Below are 22,330 nucleotides of genomic sequence, written 5' to 3' on the forward strand. Positions count from 1 at the left end.
GATGGTCACTCTGACAGAGCTCCAGAGTTCCTCTGTGGAGATGGGAGAATCTTCTGGAAGAACAACCATCTCTGCAGCACTCCACCAATCAGGCCTTTATGGTAGAGTGGCCAGACGGAAGCCACTCCTCAGTAAAAGGCACATGACAGCCCGCTTGGAGTTTGCCAAAAGGTACCTAAAGGACTCTCAGACCATTAGAAACAAGATTCTCTGGTCTGATGAAACCAAGATTTAACTCTTTGGCCTGAATGCCAAGCGTCACGTCTTGAGGAAACCTGGCACCATCCCTACGGTGAAGCATGGTGGTGGCGGCATCATGCTGTGGGGATGTTTTTCAGTGGCAGGGACTGGGAGACTAGTCAGGATCGAGGGAAAGATGAATGGAGCAAAGTACAGAGAGATCCTTGATGAAAACCTGCTCCAGAGTGCTCAGGTCCTCAGACTGGGGGCGAAGGTTCACCTTCCAACAAGACAACGACCCTAAGCACACAGCCAACACAATGCAGGAGTGGCTTCGGGACAAGTTTCTGAATGTCCTTGAGTGGCCCAGCCAGAGCCCGGACTTAAACCCGATCTAACATCTCTGGAGAGACCTGAAAATAGCTGTGCAGCAACGCTCCCCATCCAACCTGACAGCTTGAGAATTTGCAGAGAAGAATGGGAGAAACTCCCCAAATACAGGTGTACCAAGCTTGTAGTGTCATACCCAAGAAGAATCAATGCTGTAATCGCTGCCAAAGGTGCTTCAACTAAGTACTGAATAAAGGGTCTGAATACTTAAGTAAATATGATATTTCAGTTTATTTATTTTTTATACATTTGCAAACATTTCTAAAAACCTGTTTTTGCTTCGTCATTATGGGGTATTGTGTGTAGATTGATGGGGGGGGGGGGGGGGGATAATTTAATCCATTTTAGAATAAGGCTGTAACGTAACAAAATGTGGAAAACGTCAATGGGTCTGAATACTTTCCGAATGCACTGTATATAGACAGGTGTGTACCTTTCCAAATCATGTCCAATCAATTGAATTTACCACAGGTGGACTCCAATCAAGTTGTAGAAATGTCTCAAGATTGATCAATGGAAACAGGATGCACCAGAGCTCAATTTAGAGTCTCATGCAAAGGGTCTGAATACTTATGTAAATAAGGTATCTGTTTTGATATTTTATACATTTGCAAACATTTCTAAAAACCTTTTCACTTTGTCATTATGGGGTATTGTGTATAGATTGATGAGGGATTATTATTATTTTTTAAACCATTTTAGAATAAGGCTGTAACGTAACAAAATGTGGAAGAAGTCAAGGGGTCTGAACACTTTCCGAATGCACTGTAGGTTGTAATATGGCCATTTCTTTCTGGCTTCCCCAGGGATTTTACCCATGCACCGCTACTGGTTGCAATGCAAACCCTTGGCCAATACCATCCTGAATTACATTTTACATTTACATTTTAGTCATTTAGCAGACGCTCTTATCCAGAGCGACTTACAGTTAGTGAGTGCATACATTTTTCATACTATGTGTGGCGATTACTGGCCTCCGTGATCCGCAGCGGAACCATGCAGGCATTTTTTCCTGGGAGCTGGTTTCTAGCTGTATATGTCCTGTCTTGTATGTCTGTTTTATTTAAGCTTTACAAGTTCAGTTGTCATTGTATTTGTCCCATTTTTTGTTGTTGTTAAAGTCACTTTTACCTTGTAAAGTTTTTAATTGTGAATTAAAATTAAAAACATGGATTTTTACTTTAGAGATTTATGTGGTCCGTTTTTTGTTTTTTTAAATCATTCAGCAAGTAGTCCAAGTCATCCATGGTTCTGTTACTCCGGCAGTGTTGATGCTGATGGGAGGGAAAAAATCATATCCCTGAGAGGGAGATGGTAGATCACAGTAGGTTGGTGTCACCTTAATTGGGGAGAACGGGCTCATAGTATTGGCCGGAGCGGAATCAGTGGAATGGTAACAAATACATCCAGATGTTTGATGCCATTCCATTTGCTCCGTTCCGGCCATTATTATGAATCAGGTAGCCTAGGCCCTATGTGGCCTCACCCTACTGTTTTTGTGGATGTCGCATCAGCTGTAATTTTATGTAATTCAACAATCAAATATCCACATTGCAATACATGGAGAAACATTCAAATGGACCACATTCAACAATTTCATGTGTGATCCTCTGGGATTTCTTTGTATTTTTAAATGGTTTAAACTGTACAAATGGTTTTACCCCAATATCTATCAAATGCATCTATGTAGCTACACTTTCCATGTTACCTCAGTTGACCACAAGAAGGCACTATTGTCAAGGAAACATAATAGTTTGATAGGACTAAGTCCTGTTTTACTTTATCCCTCAGGCTGTACAGTAGCACCATTTTAATCTACATTTTAAGTAGGTATCACCATATGTCAAACATGTGATAGTAGGAGACCCCATTTGTATTGATAGAGAAATACAGGATAGTATGGAAGGGGTTCTTTACAGTTGTATTTCAGTGCAGGCAGGAAGTTGGCCAAACAATCCGATCACATACAGACAGACAGCATCCACAGGCTTTACATGGGGAACGATATTATGGATGGTTATCACAGCCAAACATGTATACAGTTGAAGTCGGAAGTTTACATACACCTTAGCCAAATACATTTAAACTCAGTTTTTCACAATTCCTGACATTTAATCCTAGTAACAATTCCCTGTTTTAGGTCAGTTAGGATCACCACTTTATTTTAAGAATGTGAAATGTCAGAATAATAGAGAGAATTATTTATTTCAGGCTTTATTTCTTTCATCACATTCCCAGTGGGTCAGAAGTTTGCATACACTCAATTAGTATTTGGTAGCATTGCCTTTAAATTGTTTAACTTGGGTCAAACGTTTCGGGTACCCTTCCACAAGCTTCCCACAATAAGTTGGGTGAATTTTGGCCCATTCCTCCTGACAGAGCTGGTGTAACTGAGTCAGGTTTGTAGGCCTCCTTGCTCGCGCACGCTTTTTCAGTTCTGCCCACACATTTTCTATAGGATTGAGGTCAGGGCTTTGTGATGGCCACTCCAATACCTTGACTTTGTTGTCCTTAAGCCATTTTGCCACAACTTTGGAAGTATGCTTGGGTCCATTTGGAAGACCCATTTGCGACCAAGCTTTAACTTCCTGACTGATGTCTTGAGATGTTGCTTCAATATAGCCACATAATTTTCCTTCCTCTTGATGCCATCTATTTTGTGAAGTGCACCAGTCCCTCCTGCAGCAAAGCACCCCAACAGCATGATGCTGCCACCCCCGTGCTTCACGGTTGGGATGGTGTTCTTCGTTTTGCAAGCCCTCGCCCTTTTTCCTCCAAACATAACGATGGTCATTATGGCCAAACAGTTCTATTTTTGTTTCATCAGACCAGAGGACATTTCTCCAAAAAGTACGATCTTTGTCCCCATGTTCAGTTGCAAACCGTAGTCTGGCTTTTTTATGGTGGTTTTGGAGCAGTGGCTTCTTCGTTGCTGAGCTGCCTTTCAGGTTATGTCAATATAGGACTCGTTTTACTGTGGATATAGATACTTTTGTACCTGTTTCCTCCAGCATCTTCACAAGGTCCTTTGCTGTTGTTCTGGGATTGATTTGCACTTTTCGCACCAAAGTACGTTAATCTCTAGGAGACAGAACGCATCTCCTTCCTGAGCGGTATGACGGCTGCGTGGTCCCATGGTGTTTATACTTGCGTACTATTGTTTGTACAGATGAACGTCGTACCTTCAGGCGTTCGGAAATTGCTTCCAAGGATGAACCAGACTTGTGGAGGTCTACAACTATTTTCCTGAGGTCTTGGCTGATTTCTTTTGATTTTCCCATGATGTCAAGCAAAGGGGCACTGAGTTTGAAAGTAGTTCTTGAAATACATCCACAAGTACATCTCCAATTGACTCAAATGATGTCAATTAGCCTATCAGAAGCTTCTAAAGCCATGACATAATTTTCTGGAATTTTCCAAGCTATTTAAAGGCACAGTCAACTTAGTGTATGTAAACTTCTGACCCACTGGAATTGTGATACAGTGAATTCTAGGTGAAATAGTCTGTCTGTAAACAATTGTTGGAAAAATTACTTGTGTCATGCACAAAGTAGATGTGCTAACCGACTTGCCAAAACTATAGTTTGTTCAAAAGATATTTGTGGAGTGTTTGCAAAACGAGTTAATTACTTTTAATTACTTAAAACTTCCGACTTCAACTGTACATGTCCTTCACAAGGTCAATCAGCTATACATGTATTTACAATAAAGCAATTTCAAGTCTGATCATCAATAAAAAAACGTTGCTTTTCACTACACACGATAATGAACTTCTAAATTCAAACACTAATGTTCTTAACAGCATTTTGATTGGATGATTGAGTAAATAGTAGAACTGAAATACAGCTGATATACAGTCTCCTGTGGGTATTCTTCAAATACCCCCCTTTTTAGAAATTAAGCACGATTGGCATGTTTCTACTGATCATTGTTTACCTACAAGACTGGCCTCCTTGTGTTCATAATCCCAATCAGAAACATTCTCTAACACATAGACAGGATATAAAATGCTGCTCCGCTACAATGCAGTGGCCCCAGAACTGACCAGAGTTTTCAGATCTGACCTTACTTCCTGAGGAGGATACACAGGGGACGAATCAGGAGTTGGGGTTTTAAAAATAACAATTTAAAAGTTACCAATGATTAGAGGTATCAAATAAAATAATTACGCAAGCAGCAAATCATCATTTTGGCCTGTAGAATAGTAAAATCAAAACGTGAAATCGAAAGTCTCCCTTAAAACGAAGATTTTGCAGTTACAGAAAGGAGGAAATATTAAAATAAATTACAGTCTCTACAGCTGTTCAACATAAACGTATAGGGTGGTCCGAGGCAATGTTGGGGGATTGTCTATGGAGAGCTAGGGTACTGAGGAGGTAGGTGGTTTTTGGTGTAGGGGAATGTAAAGAATACACTAGAGGACTCTGTGTTGTGGGCTGTTGAAGGTTGAGGTGAAGCAAAGTTCTGGGTGTACAGCGAGACGGGGTACTGTGGTTGGTTTTTGGTGTTAGGAGGTGTTGGGCGTTCTAGGTGTACGAGCAGACGGTTACAGTGAGTTCTAGGACTAAATGGGTGTTGTGTGGAGCATGTTGGATAATAAGAGGGGTCTACAGGAGAGGTGGGATCTAGGTGTAGGGGGAGGAAGGGTACTGCGGATGCCACCAGTCCATGAGTCTCATGCTGTGTACAGGGTCCAGCACCACCTGTGTCCCCCCCTGCTCCCCTTTCCTCCTCCCCTGCTGGAGGGGAGAGTCCTGGAACACCAGACGCACTCTGTGGTGACGCATGTCCGCGTTCACGTTGATGTTAAACTGGAGAGGGAACAGAGACACAGAGTGGGTTAGATAGAAAGGAGGCACAGGTTCCCCTCTCCTAAAAAAAGGCCCACTATCAGTTACAACCACATTATGTGACTTTAACAATGCAACTTCATGGATAGTCCCCTGTAGCTCAGTTGGTAGAGCATGGCGCTTGCAACGCCAGGGTTGTGGGTTCGTTTCCCACGGGGGACCAGTATGAAAATGTATGCACTCACTAACTGTAATTCGCTCTGGATAAGAGCGTCTGCTAAATGACTCAAATGTTAAATGTAATGGATGGAGACAGAGTCTTAACAGAGTAAAAACCAGGATGAGTGAGTGGTGTACTGACCTTGGAAAGGGTCATCCCCATGACGACTGAGGTGAAGATGAAGTTGAGGGTGGTGACCTGCAGCAGGTAGCAGTCTGAGTCTGGGTTGGCATGGACCTCCTCATACTGACGGGGCAGCAGCAGACCATGGCTGGCACTGCCACCCTTACACCTCACCACCTAGAGGAGAGAGAGACACACATACATAAACTATGGTATCCTTCATTACAATGAAATGTTTTACTTCAAATTTAAAGTAAACATGTTTCACTAGTGTACTTCAGACAGTTCGGCATGAATACATACCGGCTTCACAAACTTGAAGTTGAACTCCCACATGGGCTCAGGTCGAGTGCCCACAACCTTATTGACCCAGAACAGCAGACACTGCAGAGGAGAAAACAGGTAAAACATCTCTTAGCATTGGATTGCACAAGTGTCAAGTGCACATTAAAGCCAGAACTTGATGGATCAGGATTAGTGAGTTATAGTACAGATCAAGTGGCCAGACCCTCTCAGGATCCAAAAAGAAGGCCAAAACCTCAAACAACTCCACACACCATACAGTCCTTTGGCACAACCGCTAGCCTGTTGCCCCTCTTGGCGCCATCTTGATTCTTTACCTTGGAGTTGAGTAGAGGGGTGGGCGGGGACTCAGGGAGGGCGGGGCTTAGGGAGACGTGTGAGCTGAATGGCTCATACAGGTGGAAGAGGGAGCGAATCACGCGAGCCCGTAGACAACGCTTCCTGGCTATGGAGTCTGGCTGCAGACAGAACGGCAGGTAAGCATCCAGACTGTAGTGTCTATAGGAGAGCGGGAGGGAGAGGAGAGAGGGAAGGAGAAAGAGAAGGAGGGAGAGGGGATAGAGAGGGAGGGGAGAGAAAGGGAGGGAAGGAGAGAGAGACAAAGAGATGGGAGGGAGAGAAAGAGAAAGGGAGGTGAAAGTGAGAGATAGAGGAGAGAATAGAGAGAGGGAGAGAAAATATGTAAATAAGAAACTAGGCTACTACTCCTTTAGGGGCCAGTTGTCAAGGGCAATGTGCATTGACTTTCCAGGATTCAAGTCTTATCAAGAGCCCACCTCAAATATAGGTTATGGCAATGAGAGGGTCTAACTTTACCTTCTGTATAGTCTGGTCCAGAAGGCAGCAGTGCAGATGACGGTCCAGGCGTTTCTACAAATCAGAGCAAACGTGCACACGTCCTCTGGACGGATATAAGAAGCCAGCACCAGCCAGATATCCACTGTGTAGTCCTTCCCATCACTGCACTCACTACACTCTGGGAAAACAAATCAGACAGTCAATCAAACGATGGGCTGTGTTTTATTCAGAAAAGTTGTTCACTCTTATCCATCCTTGTTCACTTCCCCGTACGGATCGGAGACAACTGGATAGGTGAACACAATAGCTCCAAGTAGGCCTAGTTTACAGCTTATTGCTATCACCTACCCAGTTACACTGTATAATATCAGTGAAGGCGTGAACATGGGCAGAGGGAAGGGAGCAACCCTCTGGAATGAGATGCAGCCCTCAACTCTCTTTAAATGCATGACTAGAGGCAGGAGGTGATGTACCTTTCCTTCTCTTGTTTTTCTTCTTGCGTGCCTCTTTAGGCTCGTTCACTCCATCCTCCCCGGGGTCGAGGTCGTCGCTACTCTCCAGGGTGTCTCCGGTGAGGCTGGACACTGACGAGAACACCTCCTGTAGGGAACCCTGCGACGCCTCAAGTCCACACAACAACTTCACTGCAGGACAAGCACAGTGGAAAGTTAGTAAACACAATAATGTGGTTTATCAATGAATTGCTATGTCTGTAGAACAAATTGACATACCTAAGCATTTTGATTGATGATCTTACCTTCTTTTTCAACTGCATTGGCAACAGCTTTTTTCACCCTCCCCGACTTCACAACGGCTGGGTCAGCATTGGCGAAATCAGCGACCGTCACTGCATGAGAGGGGAGAATATACGGTTTACCAAGCGCACACAATAGCATAGGGTGGCATGGGATGCATCTCAATAGTCCTAAACAACTTCTTTCTACAACTTCTTTCTCCCCTCATCCCTTTTCCTTTGTCTGTAGTGACCTGAAAACACTGGTTAGGCATTATGTCAGTCACTTTTGGCTTGTTCGACACTGCAGGTGACTGCCTACTGACTGATTACAAATCACCTTGCATCATAAATAACTACTTGTAGATCAGTCAGTCAATCAGTCACAATTTACCCACAATGCAACATGGATTTGATAGGCTCGAACATGGCTTTTCTTTGGGCTCATTTGAGTTCTAAGGCGAAAGCAACCAACTGTAGACGAAAGTCAAGCAGTGAAGTCAGGGGAGCGGTGCATCTGCGACAGCTGAAGTCAGGGGAGCGGTGCATCTGCGACAGCCAAAAGTCGGACACATCAACATCAAGGCTCAATGCAACATGGCAGTGTTGCAATTGTTTATAATGTTGAAATAAAAACGTCTCCAACCCCAATATCTCCGACTTCAGTGCGTTCAAGACAACTCCGACTGTGAAAAATGGTATTGAACGGTCATCCAACTCTGAATTCCAAGTCAGAAACTCTGGCATCTTTCTAGAGCTCCAACTTTCCGACACGAAGATCACTGACGTCATGATTTGACCTCTTTTTTGCCAGAGTTCACAGTTGTCTTGAAAGCACAAAGTATGCAACACACTTGAAAGCCGATGGTCACTGGCTTGACAAAAGTGATCCCCTCGAACGCGCCCTTTCCCTTTTCTCAGAACACAGCAGAGAAAAGAAGACAATGAGAAGTCAAACTACACTCAGTGATGTGTATTCATGGATGCAGAGGGAAGCCATGCTTTCCCAAATATTTGACCAATAAAAAAAAGATATTTTGTCGCTCTGTTTTCATAATTGTCCGTAAATTCTCAAGTGGCTGAATCTCACTGGAGAAATCATCCGACCGAGGGAAACAGCGCCTCAGTACGTGTAGCCCATGTATCTGATGCCGTCCAGAACAAAAGAGTATGACATGTTGCTGCAGTAGCATTTGATTGATTGATGCCAGCAAGTATCTGGCCTCCCTTGATAAAATGTTTTATAAAATAATTAGCCAATCAGCTTTGCGCTGAGCTCAACTGTGGGTTATCCTGGCACAGCAAAACGCCCCCCAAGGGAGGTGAGTTTGGATTTGGCTTCACACCAGTCAAATCACATCCTAGCAAAACATCATAATTGTGAGACAAACGTGTCTGTTTCTGGTCTGCTTATGTTGATGTCCTGCAGTAGCTAGCTTGCTAAATCGGCCCTTTCCTAAGATGTGGATTTGGTTGTGGTTTTGACTTAATTCTATGTACAGGCCAATGATTATGACGCCGATTCTGATCTAACCATAAATGCATATATTGTGCCACTGGCCTGAGACGATTGAAGTTCAATATGTAGCCTAGTAGGCTAACGTTAACTAGCCAGCTAACTTAAGTGGTTAATTTTTGCCCATGCGAGGAAGTTAGGCCAGCAAGCATTTTAGCTAGGTAGCCTATGAAAACTAAAACTAAAAGCGTACTGTATGACAGAGCCATAGACCGTTTTGCCAACATGAAAGCGAGGAGGATGGCATTGGCATTCAACTAGTCTACAAGTAGGGTGAGTGAACTTTTGTTATTTTCTTACACATGTACGCAAGCACACACTGACAAAAATCAGAACCATGGACAGCCACATGATATTTAGCAACACTGATTGGACTCAATTGTTTTTGGTATCTTTAAATTTGTTTTCAGTGTATTATATAGCCATGTTGATTTTGTTTAAATTGAAATGGTGCTGGAATAGCAGAGGCAGTGTTCCTGTTGTCTTTGTGCCTTGCTCAGTTGTTTAGTACTGTCAAACATTAACTTGCTTCACCATGATGCAGATAATTTAACTGTTTGTTACATGCAATATTTGCTTTGTGGACTTCACCTGAGATGTTGCTCTCCGGTTTTGTGAAGAAACAAATGTTTGTGTAGTTGAATTTATTATGCCACTGTGTGACTGTTGTATGTTTGTTGTCACGGACTTATTGTATATCGCGGTGACGTATGAACGAATGGGTTATTGAGCAAACAACGCAAATATCACAACATAGGATGTAATATGGCTTTTTTATTGGCTTGCCTGTGATTTTACCCACGCACCGCTACTGACTAGCTACACTGCGATGCGCCTCTGATGGGTATGCTTGACATCGACCAAAAATAGGCCTACATATTTTTCTGACATTGCAATCCTCCTGAATATGCACATGCAATTTATTTATCATCAATGATGGTAATAGAATCGGATAGTTTGACTTTGTCCTCGAGGATCCACCCACTCTGTGCACCACCGATAGCCGACGGCGGCCTCCGGCCGGGTCAAAGAGTTAGCTTTAGCGAGCTAGCTACCTGACTCCGAGCAGATGTCCCCGGGCCGAAATTTCAGCCGTTTTCGGTTCCCTTTCTTGGGCATGACGGTAACAAGGGTCTGTGGCCACTTATCGAGGCTGTATGTCCTGCCATGTCTCTATGACAAGCAGAGGTAAAGAGAAAGAGAAAAAGTTGGGACAGCAATTGAAAAATGTTCCTCCAGGATCTTCAGCCATCATGGGACTGACGTAAATAATTTACGTATCTTAAATCACGCGAGACTTCCTTCGAATCCGTAGTCAACGACGAGCTCATCGTTATCGAATTTGATTGGACAAGAGTGGTCAATCAGATTGAGCCAATCAGATTAGTCGGTTCCCCTGGATGAAGGCAGATATTAGAGAAAGGAGGAGATAGGAATCCCATTGGACAATGAATAGAGGAACGTATAACGCCTCACCAGCAGACCAATTGCGTTCACGTTGTCATGCCGCGTCACGCGGATGCTAAACCAATTGTAACGCAATCCTTTATCAAAATCAGGGTATGATTCCGTGTTCAAAACAACTGGGAACTCGGAAATCTCTGACCTAAGTGCGTTTAAAACAACTGAACTCAGAAAAAAAAGAGCTCCGACTGGGAAAAATCGTTTTCAACGGTCATCCAACTCGCAATACCACCTCGGGATTCGGGCCTATTTTTAGAGCTCCGACTTTCCGACTTGAAGATCACTAACGTTATGATTTGACTACGTATTTTTCCGAGTTCCCAGTTGTCTTGAACGCACCAAGTGTCGAGAAACCTGCCTATTCCTCGAAAGTACGTAATGTCACGATTTCAAAGCTATACTATATTACAGATAACAAGTTAGCTATCTCACATAAGATTTATAATGTTGTACTTCTTGTTGACGAAATGTATGCTAATGTTGGGTTTTTGAGCTAGCGCCCAATTGAATCCCATTCACACCATGAAGGAGAGCTCTCCTTGTCCCAGAATCTCCCAGAATGCACCGTACGGCCCATTGACGACACGTGGGCAACGTACACAAAGGGCGTTAACACGATTTCAATTGAGTTTTCCATATCGTCAACAGTATCTCTGATGAAGGTTGACTTATAATATAATACGCCATTTAGCAGACGCTTTTATCCAAAGCGACTTACAGCCATGTGTGCATACATTTTTACGTATGGGTGGTCCCGGGGATCGAACCCACTACCCTGGCGTTACAAGTGCCATGCTCTACCAATTGAGCTACAGAGGACCACACTTAAATTCCCAAAGGATTTCGTCATTTTAAATCTGGTTACGGAGTAGCATAAGAGAGACAAGCTAGGCTACTATGAAACCATTTTAGCTTACTGACATCCTACATTTTACGATTTGGTCATAACATGAATCAAACATGAATTTATAGTCTTTACAGTATAGTAGCCTAGCCCTCTACAGTCATAGGACATTGCTATGTCAGCCATAGTCCTACTAGAACCTTTGTGTCATAGCTCTACCATACCGGCGAAAATGCATCAGAAAATGTATTAGATTATAATGAGATTTATGAAGCGTAAATGCAGCATTTATAGATATAACACAAGCCACCAGGCGTTGTGTTGTTACTGAACAACGCATTAAGATAAGACAAACAGAAGCCTATGCTTGGAAGGTTATGGGTAGGCTATTGTTTCGGTAGCCTATGTCCAATGGGCTATAGGCTAGGCACCCTAATGCATTTGTTTATGAATAACATCCAGTTTATATCCCGATGCGGTATTTTAATTTCCATTTCATTCCAGTGCCATAATTCATAACGGGTCCCATCAGGCAGCGCTGCGCATGACACTATTTTGCTCTCAGTCGCCAGAGCGCGCAGAGCGCGCCTGCACTGCCTGGCATAATAGCGCGTGGACGCGCATGGTGGTGCTGATGTGAGGGGTTCTTCTGCCGCTTGAGCAAATGTAAAAAAAAAAATTATGGAGAGCATTCGAAGATTTTTCTTAGTCTAAACACAATACTGAATTTGTCCGCTGGTCAAAAGGGGGAAAATAAACGACGTGCGACCATGTGGATAGCTATGTAAATTATGCGTAAATTGTTTTGCAGATAGCGGGGAGTTGCTCCCTTTCCGTAACCGTAGTGGTGACAGCTGCGGGAGCCAGTGTGTGAGGGAGAAGGAGGAGTGGTGTGTGTGTCTGCTCGGTGGTGGTGTGGAGATGGCAGCGGAGGGTTGAGAAGGCGGATGCCGCAGACATGCCTAGCTGGCTATCGCCGTCTCTCTCGCTGAGAGGTTATCGGCAACTGGTGGCTGTTGAACCGAAAGAGCGCATAAGAAACCTCGGAACCATTGTCATCGACAGGGTCAGCGGCGGCATCACAGTGTCTATGATCTGTCAATCAAATCACACGCACTGGAATTACATGAGTGGCGCGCGGGGTTGGGCGGACGTGCCAGATGAACCATCGCCAGCAGACATGGAAAAAAGGTCAATGCTCGTCTGATTTTCAATTTCATGATTCTGGAAGAAAGTTGATCATTAGGATATCTACCCCCAGTGCGCGCGGCACATCCCATGCCATTTCGCGATCATCAACAATAAATAGTCTATTCACATCAATCAATCATTGTGGTTATTAGCCAGCGGCAGCGAGTAGCCTACAGACAGCCAAGGATATCAGCCATCTCATTACAGCGATACACGCCTATAGGACTGTAAGCACCAAGCAGCGAATATGATGTGCGAGGTGATGCCGACGATCACTGAGGGGGACTCGGGGGGTCCTCCCCGGGGTGGAGGGGCTCAGAACGGCTCGGACCCGGAAGCCAACTTCGAGCAGCTGATGGTCAACATGCTGGACGAGAGAGACAAGCTGCTGGAGTCCCTGCGCGAGACCCAGGAGACACTCATCCAATCACAGACCAAGCTTCAGGGTGCGCTGCACGAGAGGGACGTGCTCCAGCGTCAGATCTACGCGGCGCTACCTCAGGTGAGGGAGAACACCACACACACACACACACACACACACACACACACACACACACACACACACACACACACACACACACACACACACACACAGGTATCCTTTCCATGTATCCAATTACCTCCATAACCCGGCAGAGCTTCTGCCAAGAGGTGTGGATTTTAGGGGGTCTCCTCCCCAGACTACTGTTGTTCTGCTAGGGGAGATGATGGCACAGGTGGTCTATAGTTCATTCTCTCTTACCGCAGGGTCGCTGGTTCAAGCCCCCTTGCTCTTCCCCTAAATCTTTATAATAATAATGTGGTCCTCTGTAGCTCAATTGGTAGAGCATGGCGCTTGTAACGCCAGGGTAGTGGGTTTGATCCCCGGGACCACCCATACGTAAAAATGTATGCACACATGACTGTAAGTCGCTTTGGATAAAAGCGTCTGCTAAATGGCATATTATATTATTATTATATAAGTGAGGTCATTGTGGTGGAAACCCATCCAGTATTTTGACCTATCAATGGCAATGAAGGACAGGAGACAAGGAAAAGAGACTGTTGCTGCATTCCGATTCTGCACCCTTCTGCCAAAGTGTGCATTTGCCAACTCCCTGTCATGGGTTTAAAAGCATTGGATTGGTATAAGAAAGCATTGGATTGGTATAAGAAAGCATTGGATTGGTGTAAAGAAGCATTGGATTGGTGTAAAGAAGCATTGGCTGGAGGGAGTTCCACCATGGAATCCACAGGTTGGTATTTATTGTAATGAATCTTGCCCTGGAGGCAGGTCACTAGCTGGCACAGCCACAAAATCATAAAAATCAGATTTTAAACCTTACCCTGATCTTAACCATAACCTTAACCGCACTGCTAACCCTGATGCCTAACCCTAACCTCAAATTAAGAACAAAAAGGACATATTTGTTTTCATGAATTTTTGGGATATTGCCAATTTTGACTTTGCAGCTGGCCCATCTAGCGGAAATCGCTCAGTTCTGCCTCCAGGGGAAGATTCATGACATCAAACATCAACCTGCATGAAATCTATGATGGGTAGCGTGCAATTGCACAACGGTTGAAGGATGGAGAATTGGGATATAGCCCAAACAGTGTTGAGACACAACCCTGGGCTTGACAGTAAATGATCTTCCTACATATGTGATTTGTTGAATTGTATGAGGCTGGCACACAATACTTTGTTTATTGGGGATATTCAGTATTTAATCCTAGCTCGTAGCTGTGTTGAAGTTTTACAAAAGCTGTTCATTAAATGTGTTTCAAAGTGTAAAACTAACAAGGACTCAATAAAGTTAGAAAGTTGGCTGTCAGAAGTTTTACAATGTATGTTTACTTTTATTCCGTCTATCTGCATATTTCAAGACATGGCATATGAGGGTGCAGTGAGATACCCAATGGGGTAGACCATACTTTTCTCATCAATGATTTTGAAAAAACGTATACTCAAAAACTGGAAATCAAATTATTCTCCGTCACTACGAAAGTGGATGAATGTATTATTATTTAAATATTGAAAAGGTGTGGGCTACTGAGAAAAATAGAACCGTGCAATTTGAGGCCATCTAGCATAGAGTGCTACAAGCACTGGAAAGTTCCAGGGGATAAAGGATGAGGGGGAGTGTGGTTGAGACATACATATGGTTGAGGTGGGAACATGTGGGTCTGAGCAGGTCTGATGTCATTCATGTTTGTTGAAATTTGTCTGCGTCTGTTTGTCTTTTGTTTATGTATGGTTGTTATTGTTCTAGCCTCCCGAGTGGCGCAGTTGTCTAAGGCACTGCATCGCAGTGCTAGCTGTGCCACTAGAGATCCTTGTTAGAATCCAGGCTCTGTCGTAGCCGGCCGCGACTGGGAGACCCATGGGGCGGCGCACAATTCGTCCAGGGTAGGGGAGGGATTGGCTGGCAGGGATGTAGCTCATTTGGTAGAGCATGGCGTTTGCAATGCCAGGGTTGTGGGTTCGATTCCCACGGGGGCCAGTATGAATAAAATAATGTATGCACTCACTAACTGTAAGTTGCTCTGTATAAGAGCGTCTGCTAAATGACTAAAATGAAAAAAAATGAAAATTGTACCACAAAATGAGTGTTTCAATTTGGAATGTGTTTATTGGAGTTCCACACTTCTGATTTCCTTGCCATACCAAGAGGTGATGCAACCAGTCAAGATGCTCTCAATGGTGCAGCTTTATAACTTTCTGAGGGCCTATGCCGAATCTTTTCAGCCTCCTGAGGGGGAAGACTGTGTTGGTGTGTGTGGACCATGATAATTCCTTAGTGATGTGGACACCGAGGAACTTGAAGCTCTCGACCTGCTCCACTACAGCCTCGTCGATGTGGATGGGGGCGTGCTCGGCCTTCTGTTTCCTGTAGTCCATGATCAGCTCCTTTGTCTTGCTGACATTGAGGGAGAGGTTGTTGTCCTGGCACCACACTGCCAGGTCTCTGACCTCCTCCCTGTAGGCTGTCTCATCGTCGTCGGTGAACAGGCCTACCCCGTCGTGTTGTCAGCTAACTTAATGATGGTGTTGGAGTTGTACGTGGCCACGCAGTCGTAGGTGAACAGGGAGTACAGGAGGGGACTAAGCACGCTGTTTACGGTCAGCGTGGCGGATGTGTTGTTGCCTACCCTCACCACATGGGGGCGGCCCGTCAGGAAATCCAGGATCCAGTTGCAGAGGGAGGTTTTTAATCCCAGGGTCCTTAGCTTAGTGATGAGCTTGGAGGGCACTATGGTGTTGCGAATTGGAGTGGGTCCAGGATGTCTGGGATGATGGTGTTGATGAGAGCCATGACCAGCCTTTCAAAGCATTCCATGGCTACAGATGTGAGTGCTACGGGGCGATAGTCATTTAGACAGGTTACCTTGGTTTTCTTGGGCACAGGGACTATGGTGGTCTGCTTTAAATATGTAGGTATTACAGACTGGGTCAGGGAGAGGTTGAAAATGTCAGTGAAGACACTAGCCAGCTGGTCTGCTTTGAGAACGTGTCCAGGTAATCCCTCTGGCCCAGTGGCCTTGTGAACGTTAACCTGTTTAAAGGTCTTACTCACATCGTCTATGGAGAGCGTGATCACACAGTCATCTGGAACAGCTGGTGCTCTCATGCATGGTTCAGTGTTGCTAGCCTCGAAGGGAGCATAGACTGTATTTAGCTCGTCTGGTAGCATCGCGCATAGCCGTGGGAAGATGTTTGGGGGAGGTGCGATTTCTTTCGTTGAGGGGAGGGGGGATTTGCCCGCGCTACAGACAGCTATAACGGTCCACTAATACAGGACTAGTAAAGGCCCAGTCCACTAGTTTGTGAAAAAAATATAATTTTCAAAATGTTTTAATTGTATTGATATATGTTTTGGTTCTGATTTTTCAGGGGTGCTGCATACTTCCTGCGTCACTGGACAGCTCGCGGCTGGGTTTCCCTTTGTATTCCGTGATATTTTGCAAGCCCTGCCACGTCCGACGAGCATCAGAGCCGGTGTAGTAGGATTCGATCTTGGTCTTACGCGTTGCCTATTTGATGGTTCATCGGAGGGTGTAGCAGCATTTTTTACAATCATTAGTGTCTGACTCCTTGAAAGCGGCAGCTCTGGCCTTTAGCTCAGTGCGGATGTTGCCTGTAATCCAAGCTTCTGGTTGGGATACAGTGCATTTGGAAAGTATTCAGGCCCCTTGACCTTTTCCACATTTTGTTACGTTACATCCTTATTCTAAAATTGATTAAATAAATATAAAATCCTCATCAATCTACACACAAAACCCCATTATGACAAAGCAAAAACAGGTTTTTATAAATTTTTGCTAATGTATTAAAAATAAAAAACAGAAATACCTTATTTACATAAGTATTTAGACCCTTTGCTATGAGACTCAAAATTGAGCTCAGGTGCATCCTGCTTCCATTGATCATCCTTGAGATGTTTCTACAACTTGATGGGAGTCCAGCTGTGGTAAATTCAATTGATTGGACATGATTTGGAAATGTACACACCTGTCTATATAAGGTCCCACAGTTGACAGTGCATGTCAGAGCAAAAACCAAGCCATGAGGTCGAAGGAATTGTCCGTACAGCTCCGAGACAGGATTGTATCGAGGCACAGATCTGGGGAAGGGTACCAAAAAATGTCTGCAGCATTGAAGGTCCCCAAGAACACAGTGGCCTCCATCATTCTTAAATGGAAGAAGTTTGGAACCACCAAGACTCTTCCTAGAGCTGGCCGCCCGGCCAAACTGAGCAATCGAAGGAGAAGGGCCTTGGTCAGGGAGGTGACCAGGAACCCGATGGTCACTCTGACAGAGCTCCAGAGTTCCTCTGTGGAGATGGGAGAATCTTCCAGAAGGACAACCATCTCTGCAGCACTCCACCAATCAGGCCTTTATGGTAGAGTGGACAGACGGAAGCCACTCCTCAGTAATAGGCACATGACAGCCCGCTTGGAGTTTGCCAAAAGGCACCTTAAGACTCTCAGACCATGAGAAACAAGATTCTCTGGTCTGATGAAACCAAGATTGAACTCTTTGGCCTGAATGCCAAGCGTCACGTCTGGAGGAAACCTGGCACCATCCCTACGCTGAAGCATGGTGGTGGCAGCATCATGCTGTGGGGATGTTTTTCAGTGGCAGGGACTGAGAGACTAGTCAGGATCAAGGGAAAGATGAACGGAGAAAAGTACAGATAGATCCTTGATGAAAACCTGCTCCAGAGCGCTCAGGACCTCAGACTGGGGGCGAAGATTCACCTTCCAACAGGACAACGACCCTAAGCACACTGCCAAGACAACGCAGGAGTGGCTTTGGGACAAGTCTCTGAATGTCCTTGAGTAGCCCAGCCAGAGCCCGGACTTGAACCCGATCGAACATCTCTGGAGAGACCTGAAAATAGCTGTGCAGCAGCGCTCCCCATCCAACCTGACAGAGCTTGAGAGGATCTGCAGAGAAGAATCGGAGAAACTCCCCAAATACAGGTGTGCCAAGCTTGTAGCGTGATACCCAAGAAGACTCGAGGCTGTAATCGCTGCCAAAGGTGCTTCAACAAACTACTGAGTAAAGGGTCTGAATACTTATGTAAATGTGTTATTTTATTTATTTATTTTGTGAAATTTGCAAACATTTCTAAAAACCTGTTTTTGTTTCATTATGGGGTATTGTGTGTAGATTGATGAGAAAAATAAAACAAATTAATCAATTTTAGAGTAAGGCTGTAATGTAAAAAAATGTGGAAAAAGGGAAGGGTCTGAATACTTTCCAAAGGCACTGTACTACTAGTTATGATTGCAGACAGAGCCCAGAGAATGGGATGGTGCAATATTGAATTAGTCATATTTTGATAAGGTGCATGCATGGGTATGTCCACATCACCCAGAGATATGCCCATGCTGTAGAGATACATCTAGCGGACTGAAACTTCACTGTTGTAGGCATAATACAGCTAGTGCTATCTAGACTTGTGCTGGCAAATAAATCCATTACATTAGCTACCTAAATGTGAAGTAAACTCAACTGAGGAGTAATAGAGAATGGAGACTTTGAACTTGAAAACATGCCGGATACCTCTTTCCGGTTTCCCTGACTTCTGTTTTTTTTATACTGTGTTATGCTTGTTCGGGTAGCACTCCTCACAGGCCGTTTGATGTACATTTTTGTTGTTGGTGAGATGAAACTGCCAAAACTCTGAAAGGTATTATTGTACATCGGAATTGCAACACAAGATTTGTTAAAGCCTAAAATGTTAGTCTGTAATCGTAACATGGTTCTTGTATGTTCACAGATGAAATGTCATGTTTCACGCATGGCTTTTCTTACAATCCTAGCAATTTACTTATGGACTTTCTTATGATCCTAACAATTCGTAAATTCAACCTTTTTGGCAGGTATCTGGCTCCATACTAGACTACTGCAACACCATTTCCCCTACCATAACCCCTCACATTGTTGCCAGGAAAGAGAGAAGATTATGTGCAGGTTAGTGGGGAAAAAAACGTGCTGTTTTTAGATATTGATTAGCAATTGTCAAGGATGCACAAAAATTCCAAAATATGTTTTTAGTTCAGATTACTTGTTTGCAAAATGTGATCTATAGGCGAAGAGAGCTTCAAAAGCTGTTTATTCAATTGTGGGGTTTGAATAGTGTGAGAAGACAAAAACATTTGGTGAGAATCACAACATAGGGTACAATATGAATTTTAGCTCTTAAAGGGGCAGTAGCCTACATTGGGTGTACAATTTTCAATTACAGCATTATTTAATCTGCAGTTATTCTAATGCAATTTATTCTGTTACCAAATAGTATTTACTTGTTAATAGTATCTTCTAATTGCAATTATAATGTCTTATCTTTTAACTAAAAGCAATCTATTAGCTACCAAAATGTAAGGAGGTAAATCTACATGTCCGATAACAAGTTCTGATGGAATGGCTTGTCCTGCACTTTGTAAAAACCCGGAGTGCATTGAGTGAATGTTGGAAAAAGATCTTGCTTCCTTTCTAAACATAACAATGGGAATACAAAGAGGACTCGGACCACAAAATAGCTGAAGTGAACTTGCAAAAGTGTTGAGTCCTCATTCTAAGGCAAGGGCAGTGTGAATACAAAGAGTAATGAGTTCCTTTGCTTTGTTTAACCCCAGAGTTCACTTTAAAGAGGACTGGGATTGGCTCTTTTAAAGAGGATTATATGTGAAAACACCCTAAAAGAAAGTTGGAGAACAAGCTATGAAGGATAAATACAGGTACCACCAAATACCTCAAAAATAATATTGCGATATTGTCAAAGCGATATGATACAAAATATTGACTGCGCCATCTCGCTCCTGCAACCTGGATTCAGGGGTAGAAATAGTAAATGAAAATCTGGGACACTCAAACGAGTATGGTATGTATTCATTTGTGAATGTCCATAATTCATTTCATATGATATATCCTCAATTACAATTTGTATGATATGTTATGAATTATAATTCGTACACTATGTTACGAATTTGCAATACGTATGATATGTTACGAATTCCAATTTGTTGTGGCTAACGTTAGCTAGGTAACTAGGTGGCTAACATTAGCTAGGCTAGGGGTTAGGGTTAGGGGTTAAGGTTAGAGTTAAGGTTAGGAGTTAGGTTAAAGGGTTAAGGTTAGGTTTAGGGGAAGGGGAAGGGTTAGCTAACATGCTAAGTAGTTGCAAAGTAGCTAAAAAGTAGTAAGTAGTTGCAAAGTTGTTAATTAGCTATATTGCAAAAGTTGTCCGTGATGAGATTTGAACACACAACCTTCTGTCTTATGTAACTATAAAATGATGAAATTTCACTTCCTTATTTTATCAAATACATTTTACCAAGACAAATATGATTCTTCATGTTCTGAATCATTCAGTGTGGTCTTTCTCTAACATATCATTAACATTATATCCAAAAAGTCGGATTTTGTAACCTAATACATCCGATAATAAGCACCGTGCTCTGTTGACAGAGCGGTGCCGATTCTCGCAGCAACGTTTGAGGATTTCATATGTTGTGGTGGTCTTCTGCAAAGTTGTTTCCGTGGGTCGCAAAAAGCTATGTTAACATGACACGAGATGAATTAAATGTAAAAGGCTTTCAAAATTGCGATATTGTCAAAATGAAACAATACAATATAATCAAAAATAATATCCCGATATGTAACTATACACTACTGTTAGCCCTATGTGTGGATATATATATATGTGTGTATATGTGTATATACAGTGGGGAAAAAAAGTATTTAGTCAGCCACCAATTGTGCAAGTTCTCCCACTTAAAAAGATGAGAGAGGCCTGTAATTTTCATCATAGGTACACGTCAACTATGACAGACAAATTGAGGAAAAAAAATCCAGAAAATCACATTGTAGGATTTTTAATGAATTTATTTGCAAATTATGGTGGAAAATAAGTATTTGGTCACCTACAAACAAGCAAGATTTCTGGCTCTCACAGACCTGTAACTTCTTCTTTAAGAGGCTCCTCTGTCCTCCACTCGTTACCTGTATTAATGGCACCTGTTTGAACTTGTTATCAGTATAAAAGACACCTGTCCACAACCTCAAACAGTCACACTCCAAACTCCACTATGGCCAAGACCAAAGAGCTGTCAAAGGACACCAGAAACAAAATTGTAGACCTGCACCAGGCTGGGAAGACTGAATCTGCAATAGGTAAGCAGCTTGGTTTGAAGAAATCAACTGTGGGAGCAATTATTAGGAAATGGAAGACATACAAGACCACTGATAATCTCCCTCGATCTGGGGCTCCATGTAAGATCTCACCCGTGGGGTCAAAATGATCACAAGAACGGTGAGCAAAAATCCCAGAACCACATGGGGGGACCTAGTGAATGACCTGCAGAGAGCTGGGACCAAAGTAACAAAGCCTACCATCAGTAACACACTACGCCGCCAGGGACTCAAATCCTGCAGTGCCAGACGTGTCCCCCTGCTAAAGCCAGTACATGTCCAGGCCCGTCTGAAGTTTGCTAGAGTGCATTTGGATGATCCAGAAGAGGATTGGGAGAATGTCATATGGTCAGATGAAACCAAAATAGAACCTTTTGGTAAAAACTCAACTCGTCGTGTTTGGAGGACAAAGAATGCTGAGTTGCATCCAAAGAACACCATACCTACTGTGAAGCATAGGGGTGGAAACATCATGCTTTGGGGCTGTTTTTCTGCAAAGGGACCAGGACGACTGATCCGTGTAAAGGAAAGAATGAATGGGGCCATGTATCGTGAGATTTTGAGTGAAAACCTCCTTCCATCAGCAAGGGCATTGAAGATGAAACGTGGCTGGGTCTTTCAGCATGACAATGATCCCAAACACACCACCCGGGCAACGAAGGAGTGGCTTCGTAAGAAGCATTTCAAGGTCCTGGAGTGGCCTAGCCAGTCTCCAGATCTCAACCCCATAGAAAATCTTTGGAGGGAGTTGAAAGTCCGTGTTGCCCAGCGACAGGCCCAAAAAATCACTGCTCTATAGGAGATCTGCATGGAGGAATGGGCCAAAATACCAGCAACAGTGTGTGAAAACCTTGTGAAGACTTACAGAAAACGTTTGACCTGTGTCATTGCCAACAAAGGGTATATAACAAAGTATTGAGAAACTTTTGTTATTGACCAAATACTTATTTTCCACCATAATTTGCAAATACATTCATTAAAAATCCTACAATGTGATTTTCTGACTAAATACTTTTTTTCCCCACTGTATGTATATGTGTGCTGGTCCCTTGGTGATGACAGTGCCAGTGCAGCTTCTTGTTAAGGCAACATGGC

General features: G+C 43.6%; 2 protein-coding genes across 2 annotated transcripts in view; one reads left to right on the forward strand and one right to left on the reverse strand.

The window, feature by feature from the left end:
* Positions 1–2,472: 2,472 nt before the first annotated feature.
* On the reverse strand, positions 2,473–10,314 carry LOC311133191 (transmembrane protein 183A-like). Its single transcript, XM_084166644.1, has 8 exons — positions 10,109–10,314; positions 7,562–7,651; positions 7,278–7,448; positions 6,823–6,982; positions 6,324–6,504; positions 6,007–6,087; positions 5,722–5,880; positions 2,473–5,381 (listed from the first exon to the last, which is right to left on the reverse strand). Exons 1-8 carry the CDS (start codon positions 10,170–10,172, stop codon positions 5,196–5,198), a joined length of 1,092 nt encoding a protein of 363 aa, XP_084022770.1. The 5' UTR covers positions 10,173–10,314; the 3' UTR covers positions 2,473–5,195.
* A 2,064-nt stretch (positions 10,315–12,378) lies between these two features.
* The window catches only part of LOC311133800 (liprin-alpha-4-like), a 139,539-nt gene continuing 129,587 nt past the window's right edge, over positions 12,379–22,330 (forward strand). The window contains exon 1 of the mRNA XM_084167372.1: positions 12,379–13,054. Coding sequence (XP_084023498.1) covers positions 12,800–13,054 — 255 coding nt within the window. The 5' untranslated portion in view covers positions 12,379–12,799. The remainder of the gene's footprint in view (positions 13,055–22,330) is intronic.

Source organism: Coregonus lavaretus (genome assembly GCF_964263955.1).
Source record: "Coregonus lavaretus genome assembly, chromosome: 8".
In the NCBI taxonomy this organism is placed as follows: Eukaryota; Metazoa; Chordata; class Actinopteri; order Salmoniformes; family Salmonidae; genus Coregonus; species Coregonus lavaretus.

What these genes read in the sequence shown, in the direction of transcription:
- LOC311133191 (XM_084166644.1), bottom strand. Translation starts at nt 10,172, where the DNA reads ATGCCCAAGAAAGGGAACCGAAAACGGCTGAAATTTCGGCCCGGGGAC. An exon ending in CAATGCAGTTGAAAAAGAAG is followed by an intron (nt 7,449 to 7,561) that starts GTAAGATCATCA and finishes CTTGTCCTGCAG; the next exon opens with TGAAGTTGTTGTGTGGACTT. An exon ending in ACTTCAAGTTTGTGAAGCCG is followed by an intron (nt 5,881 to 6,006) that starts GTATGTATTCAT and finishes TCTCTCCTCTAG; the next exon opens with GTGGTGAGGTGTAAGGGTGG.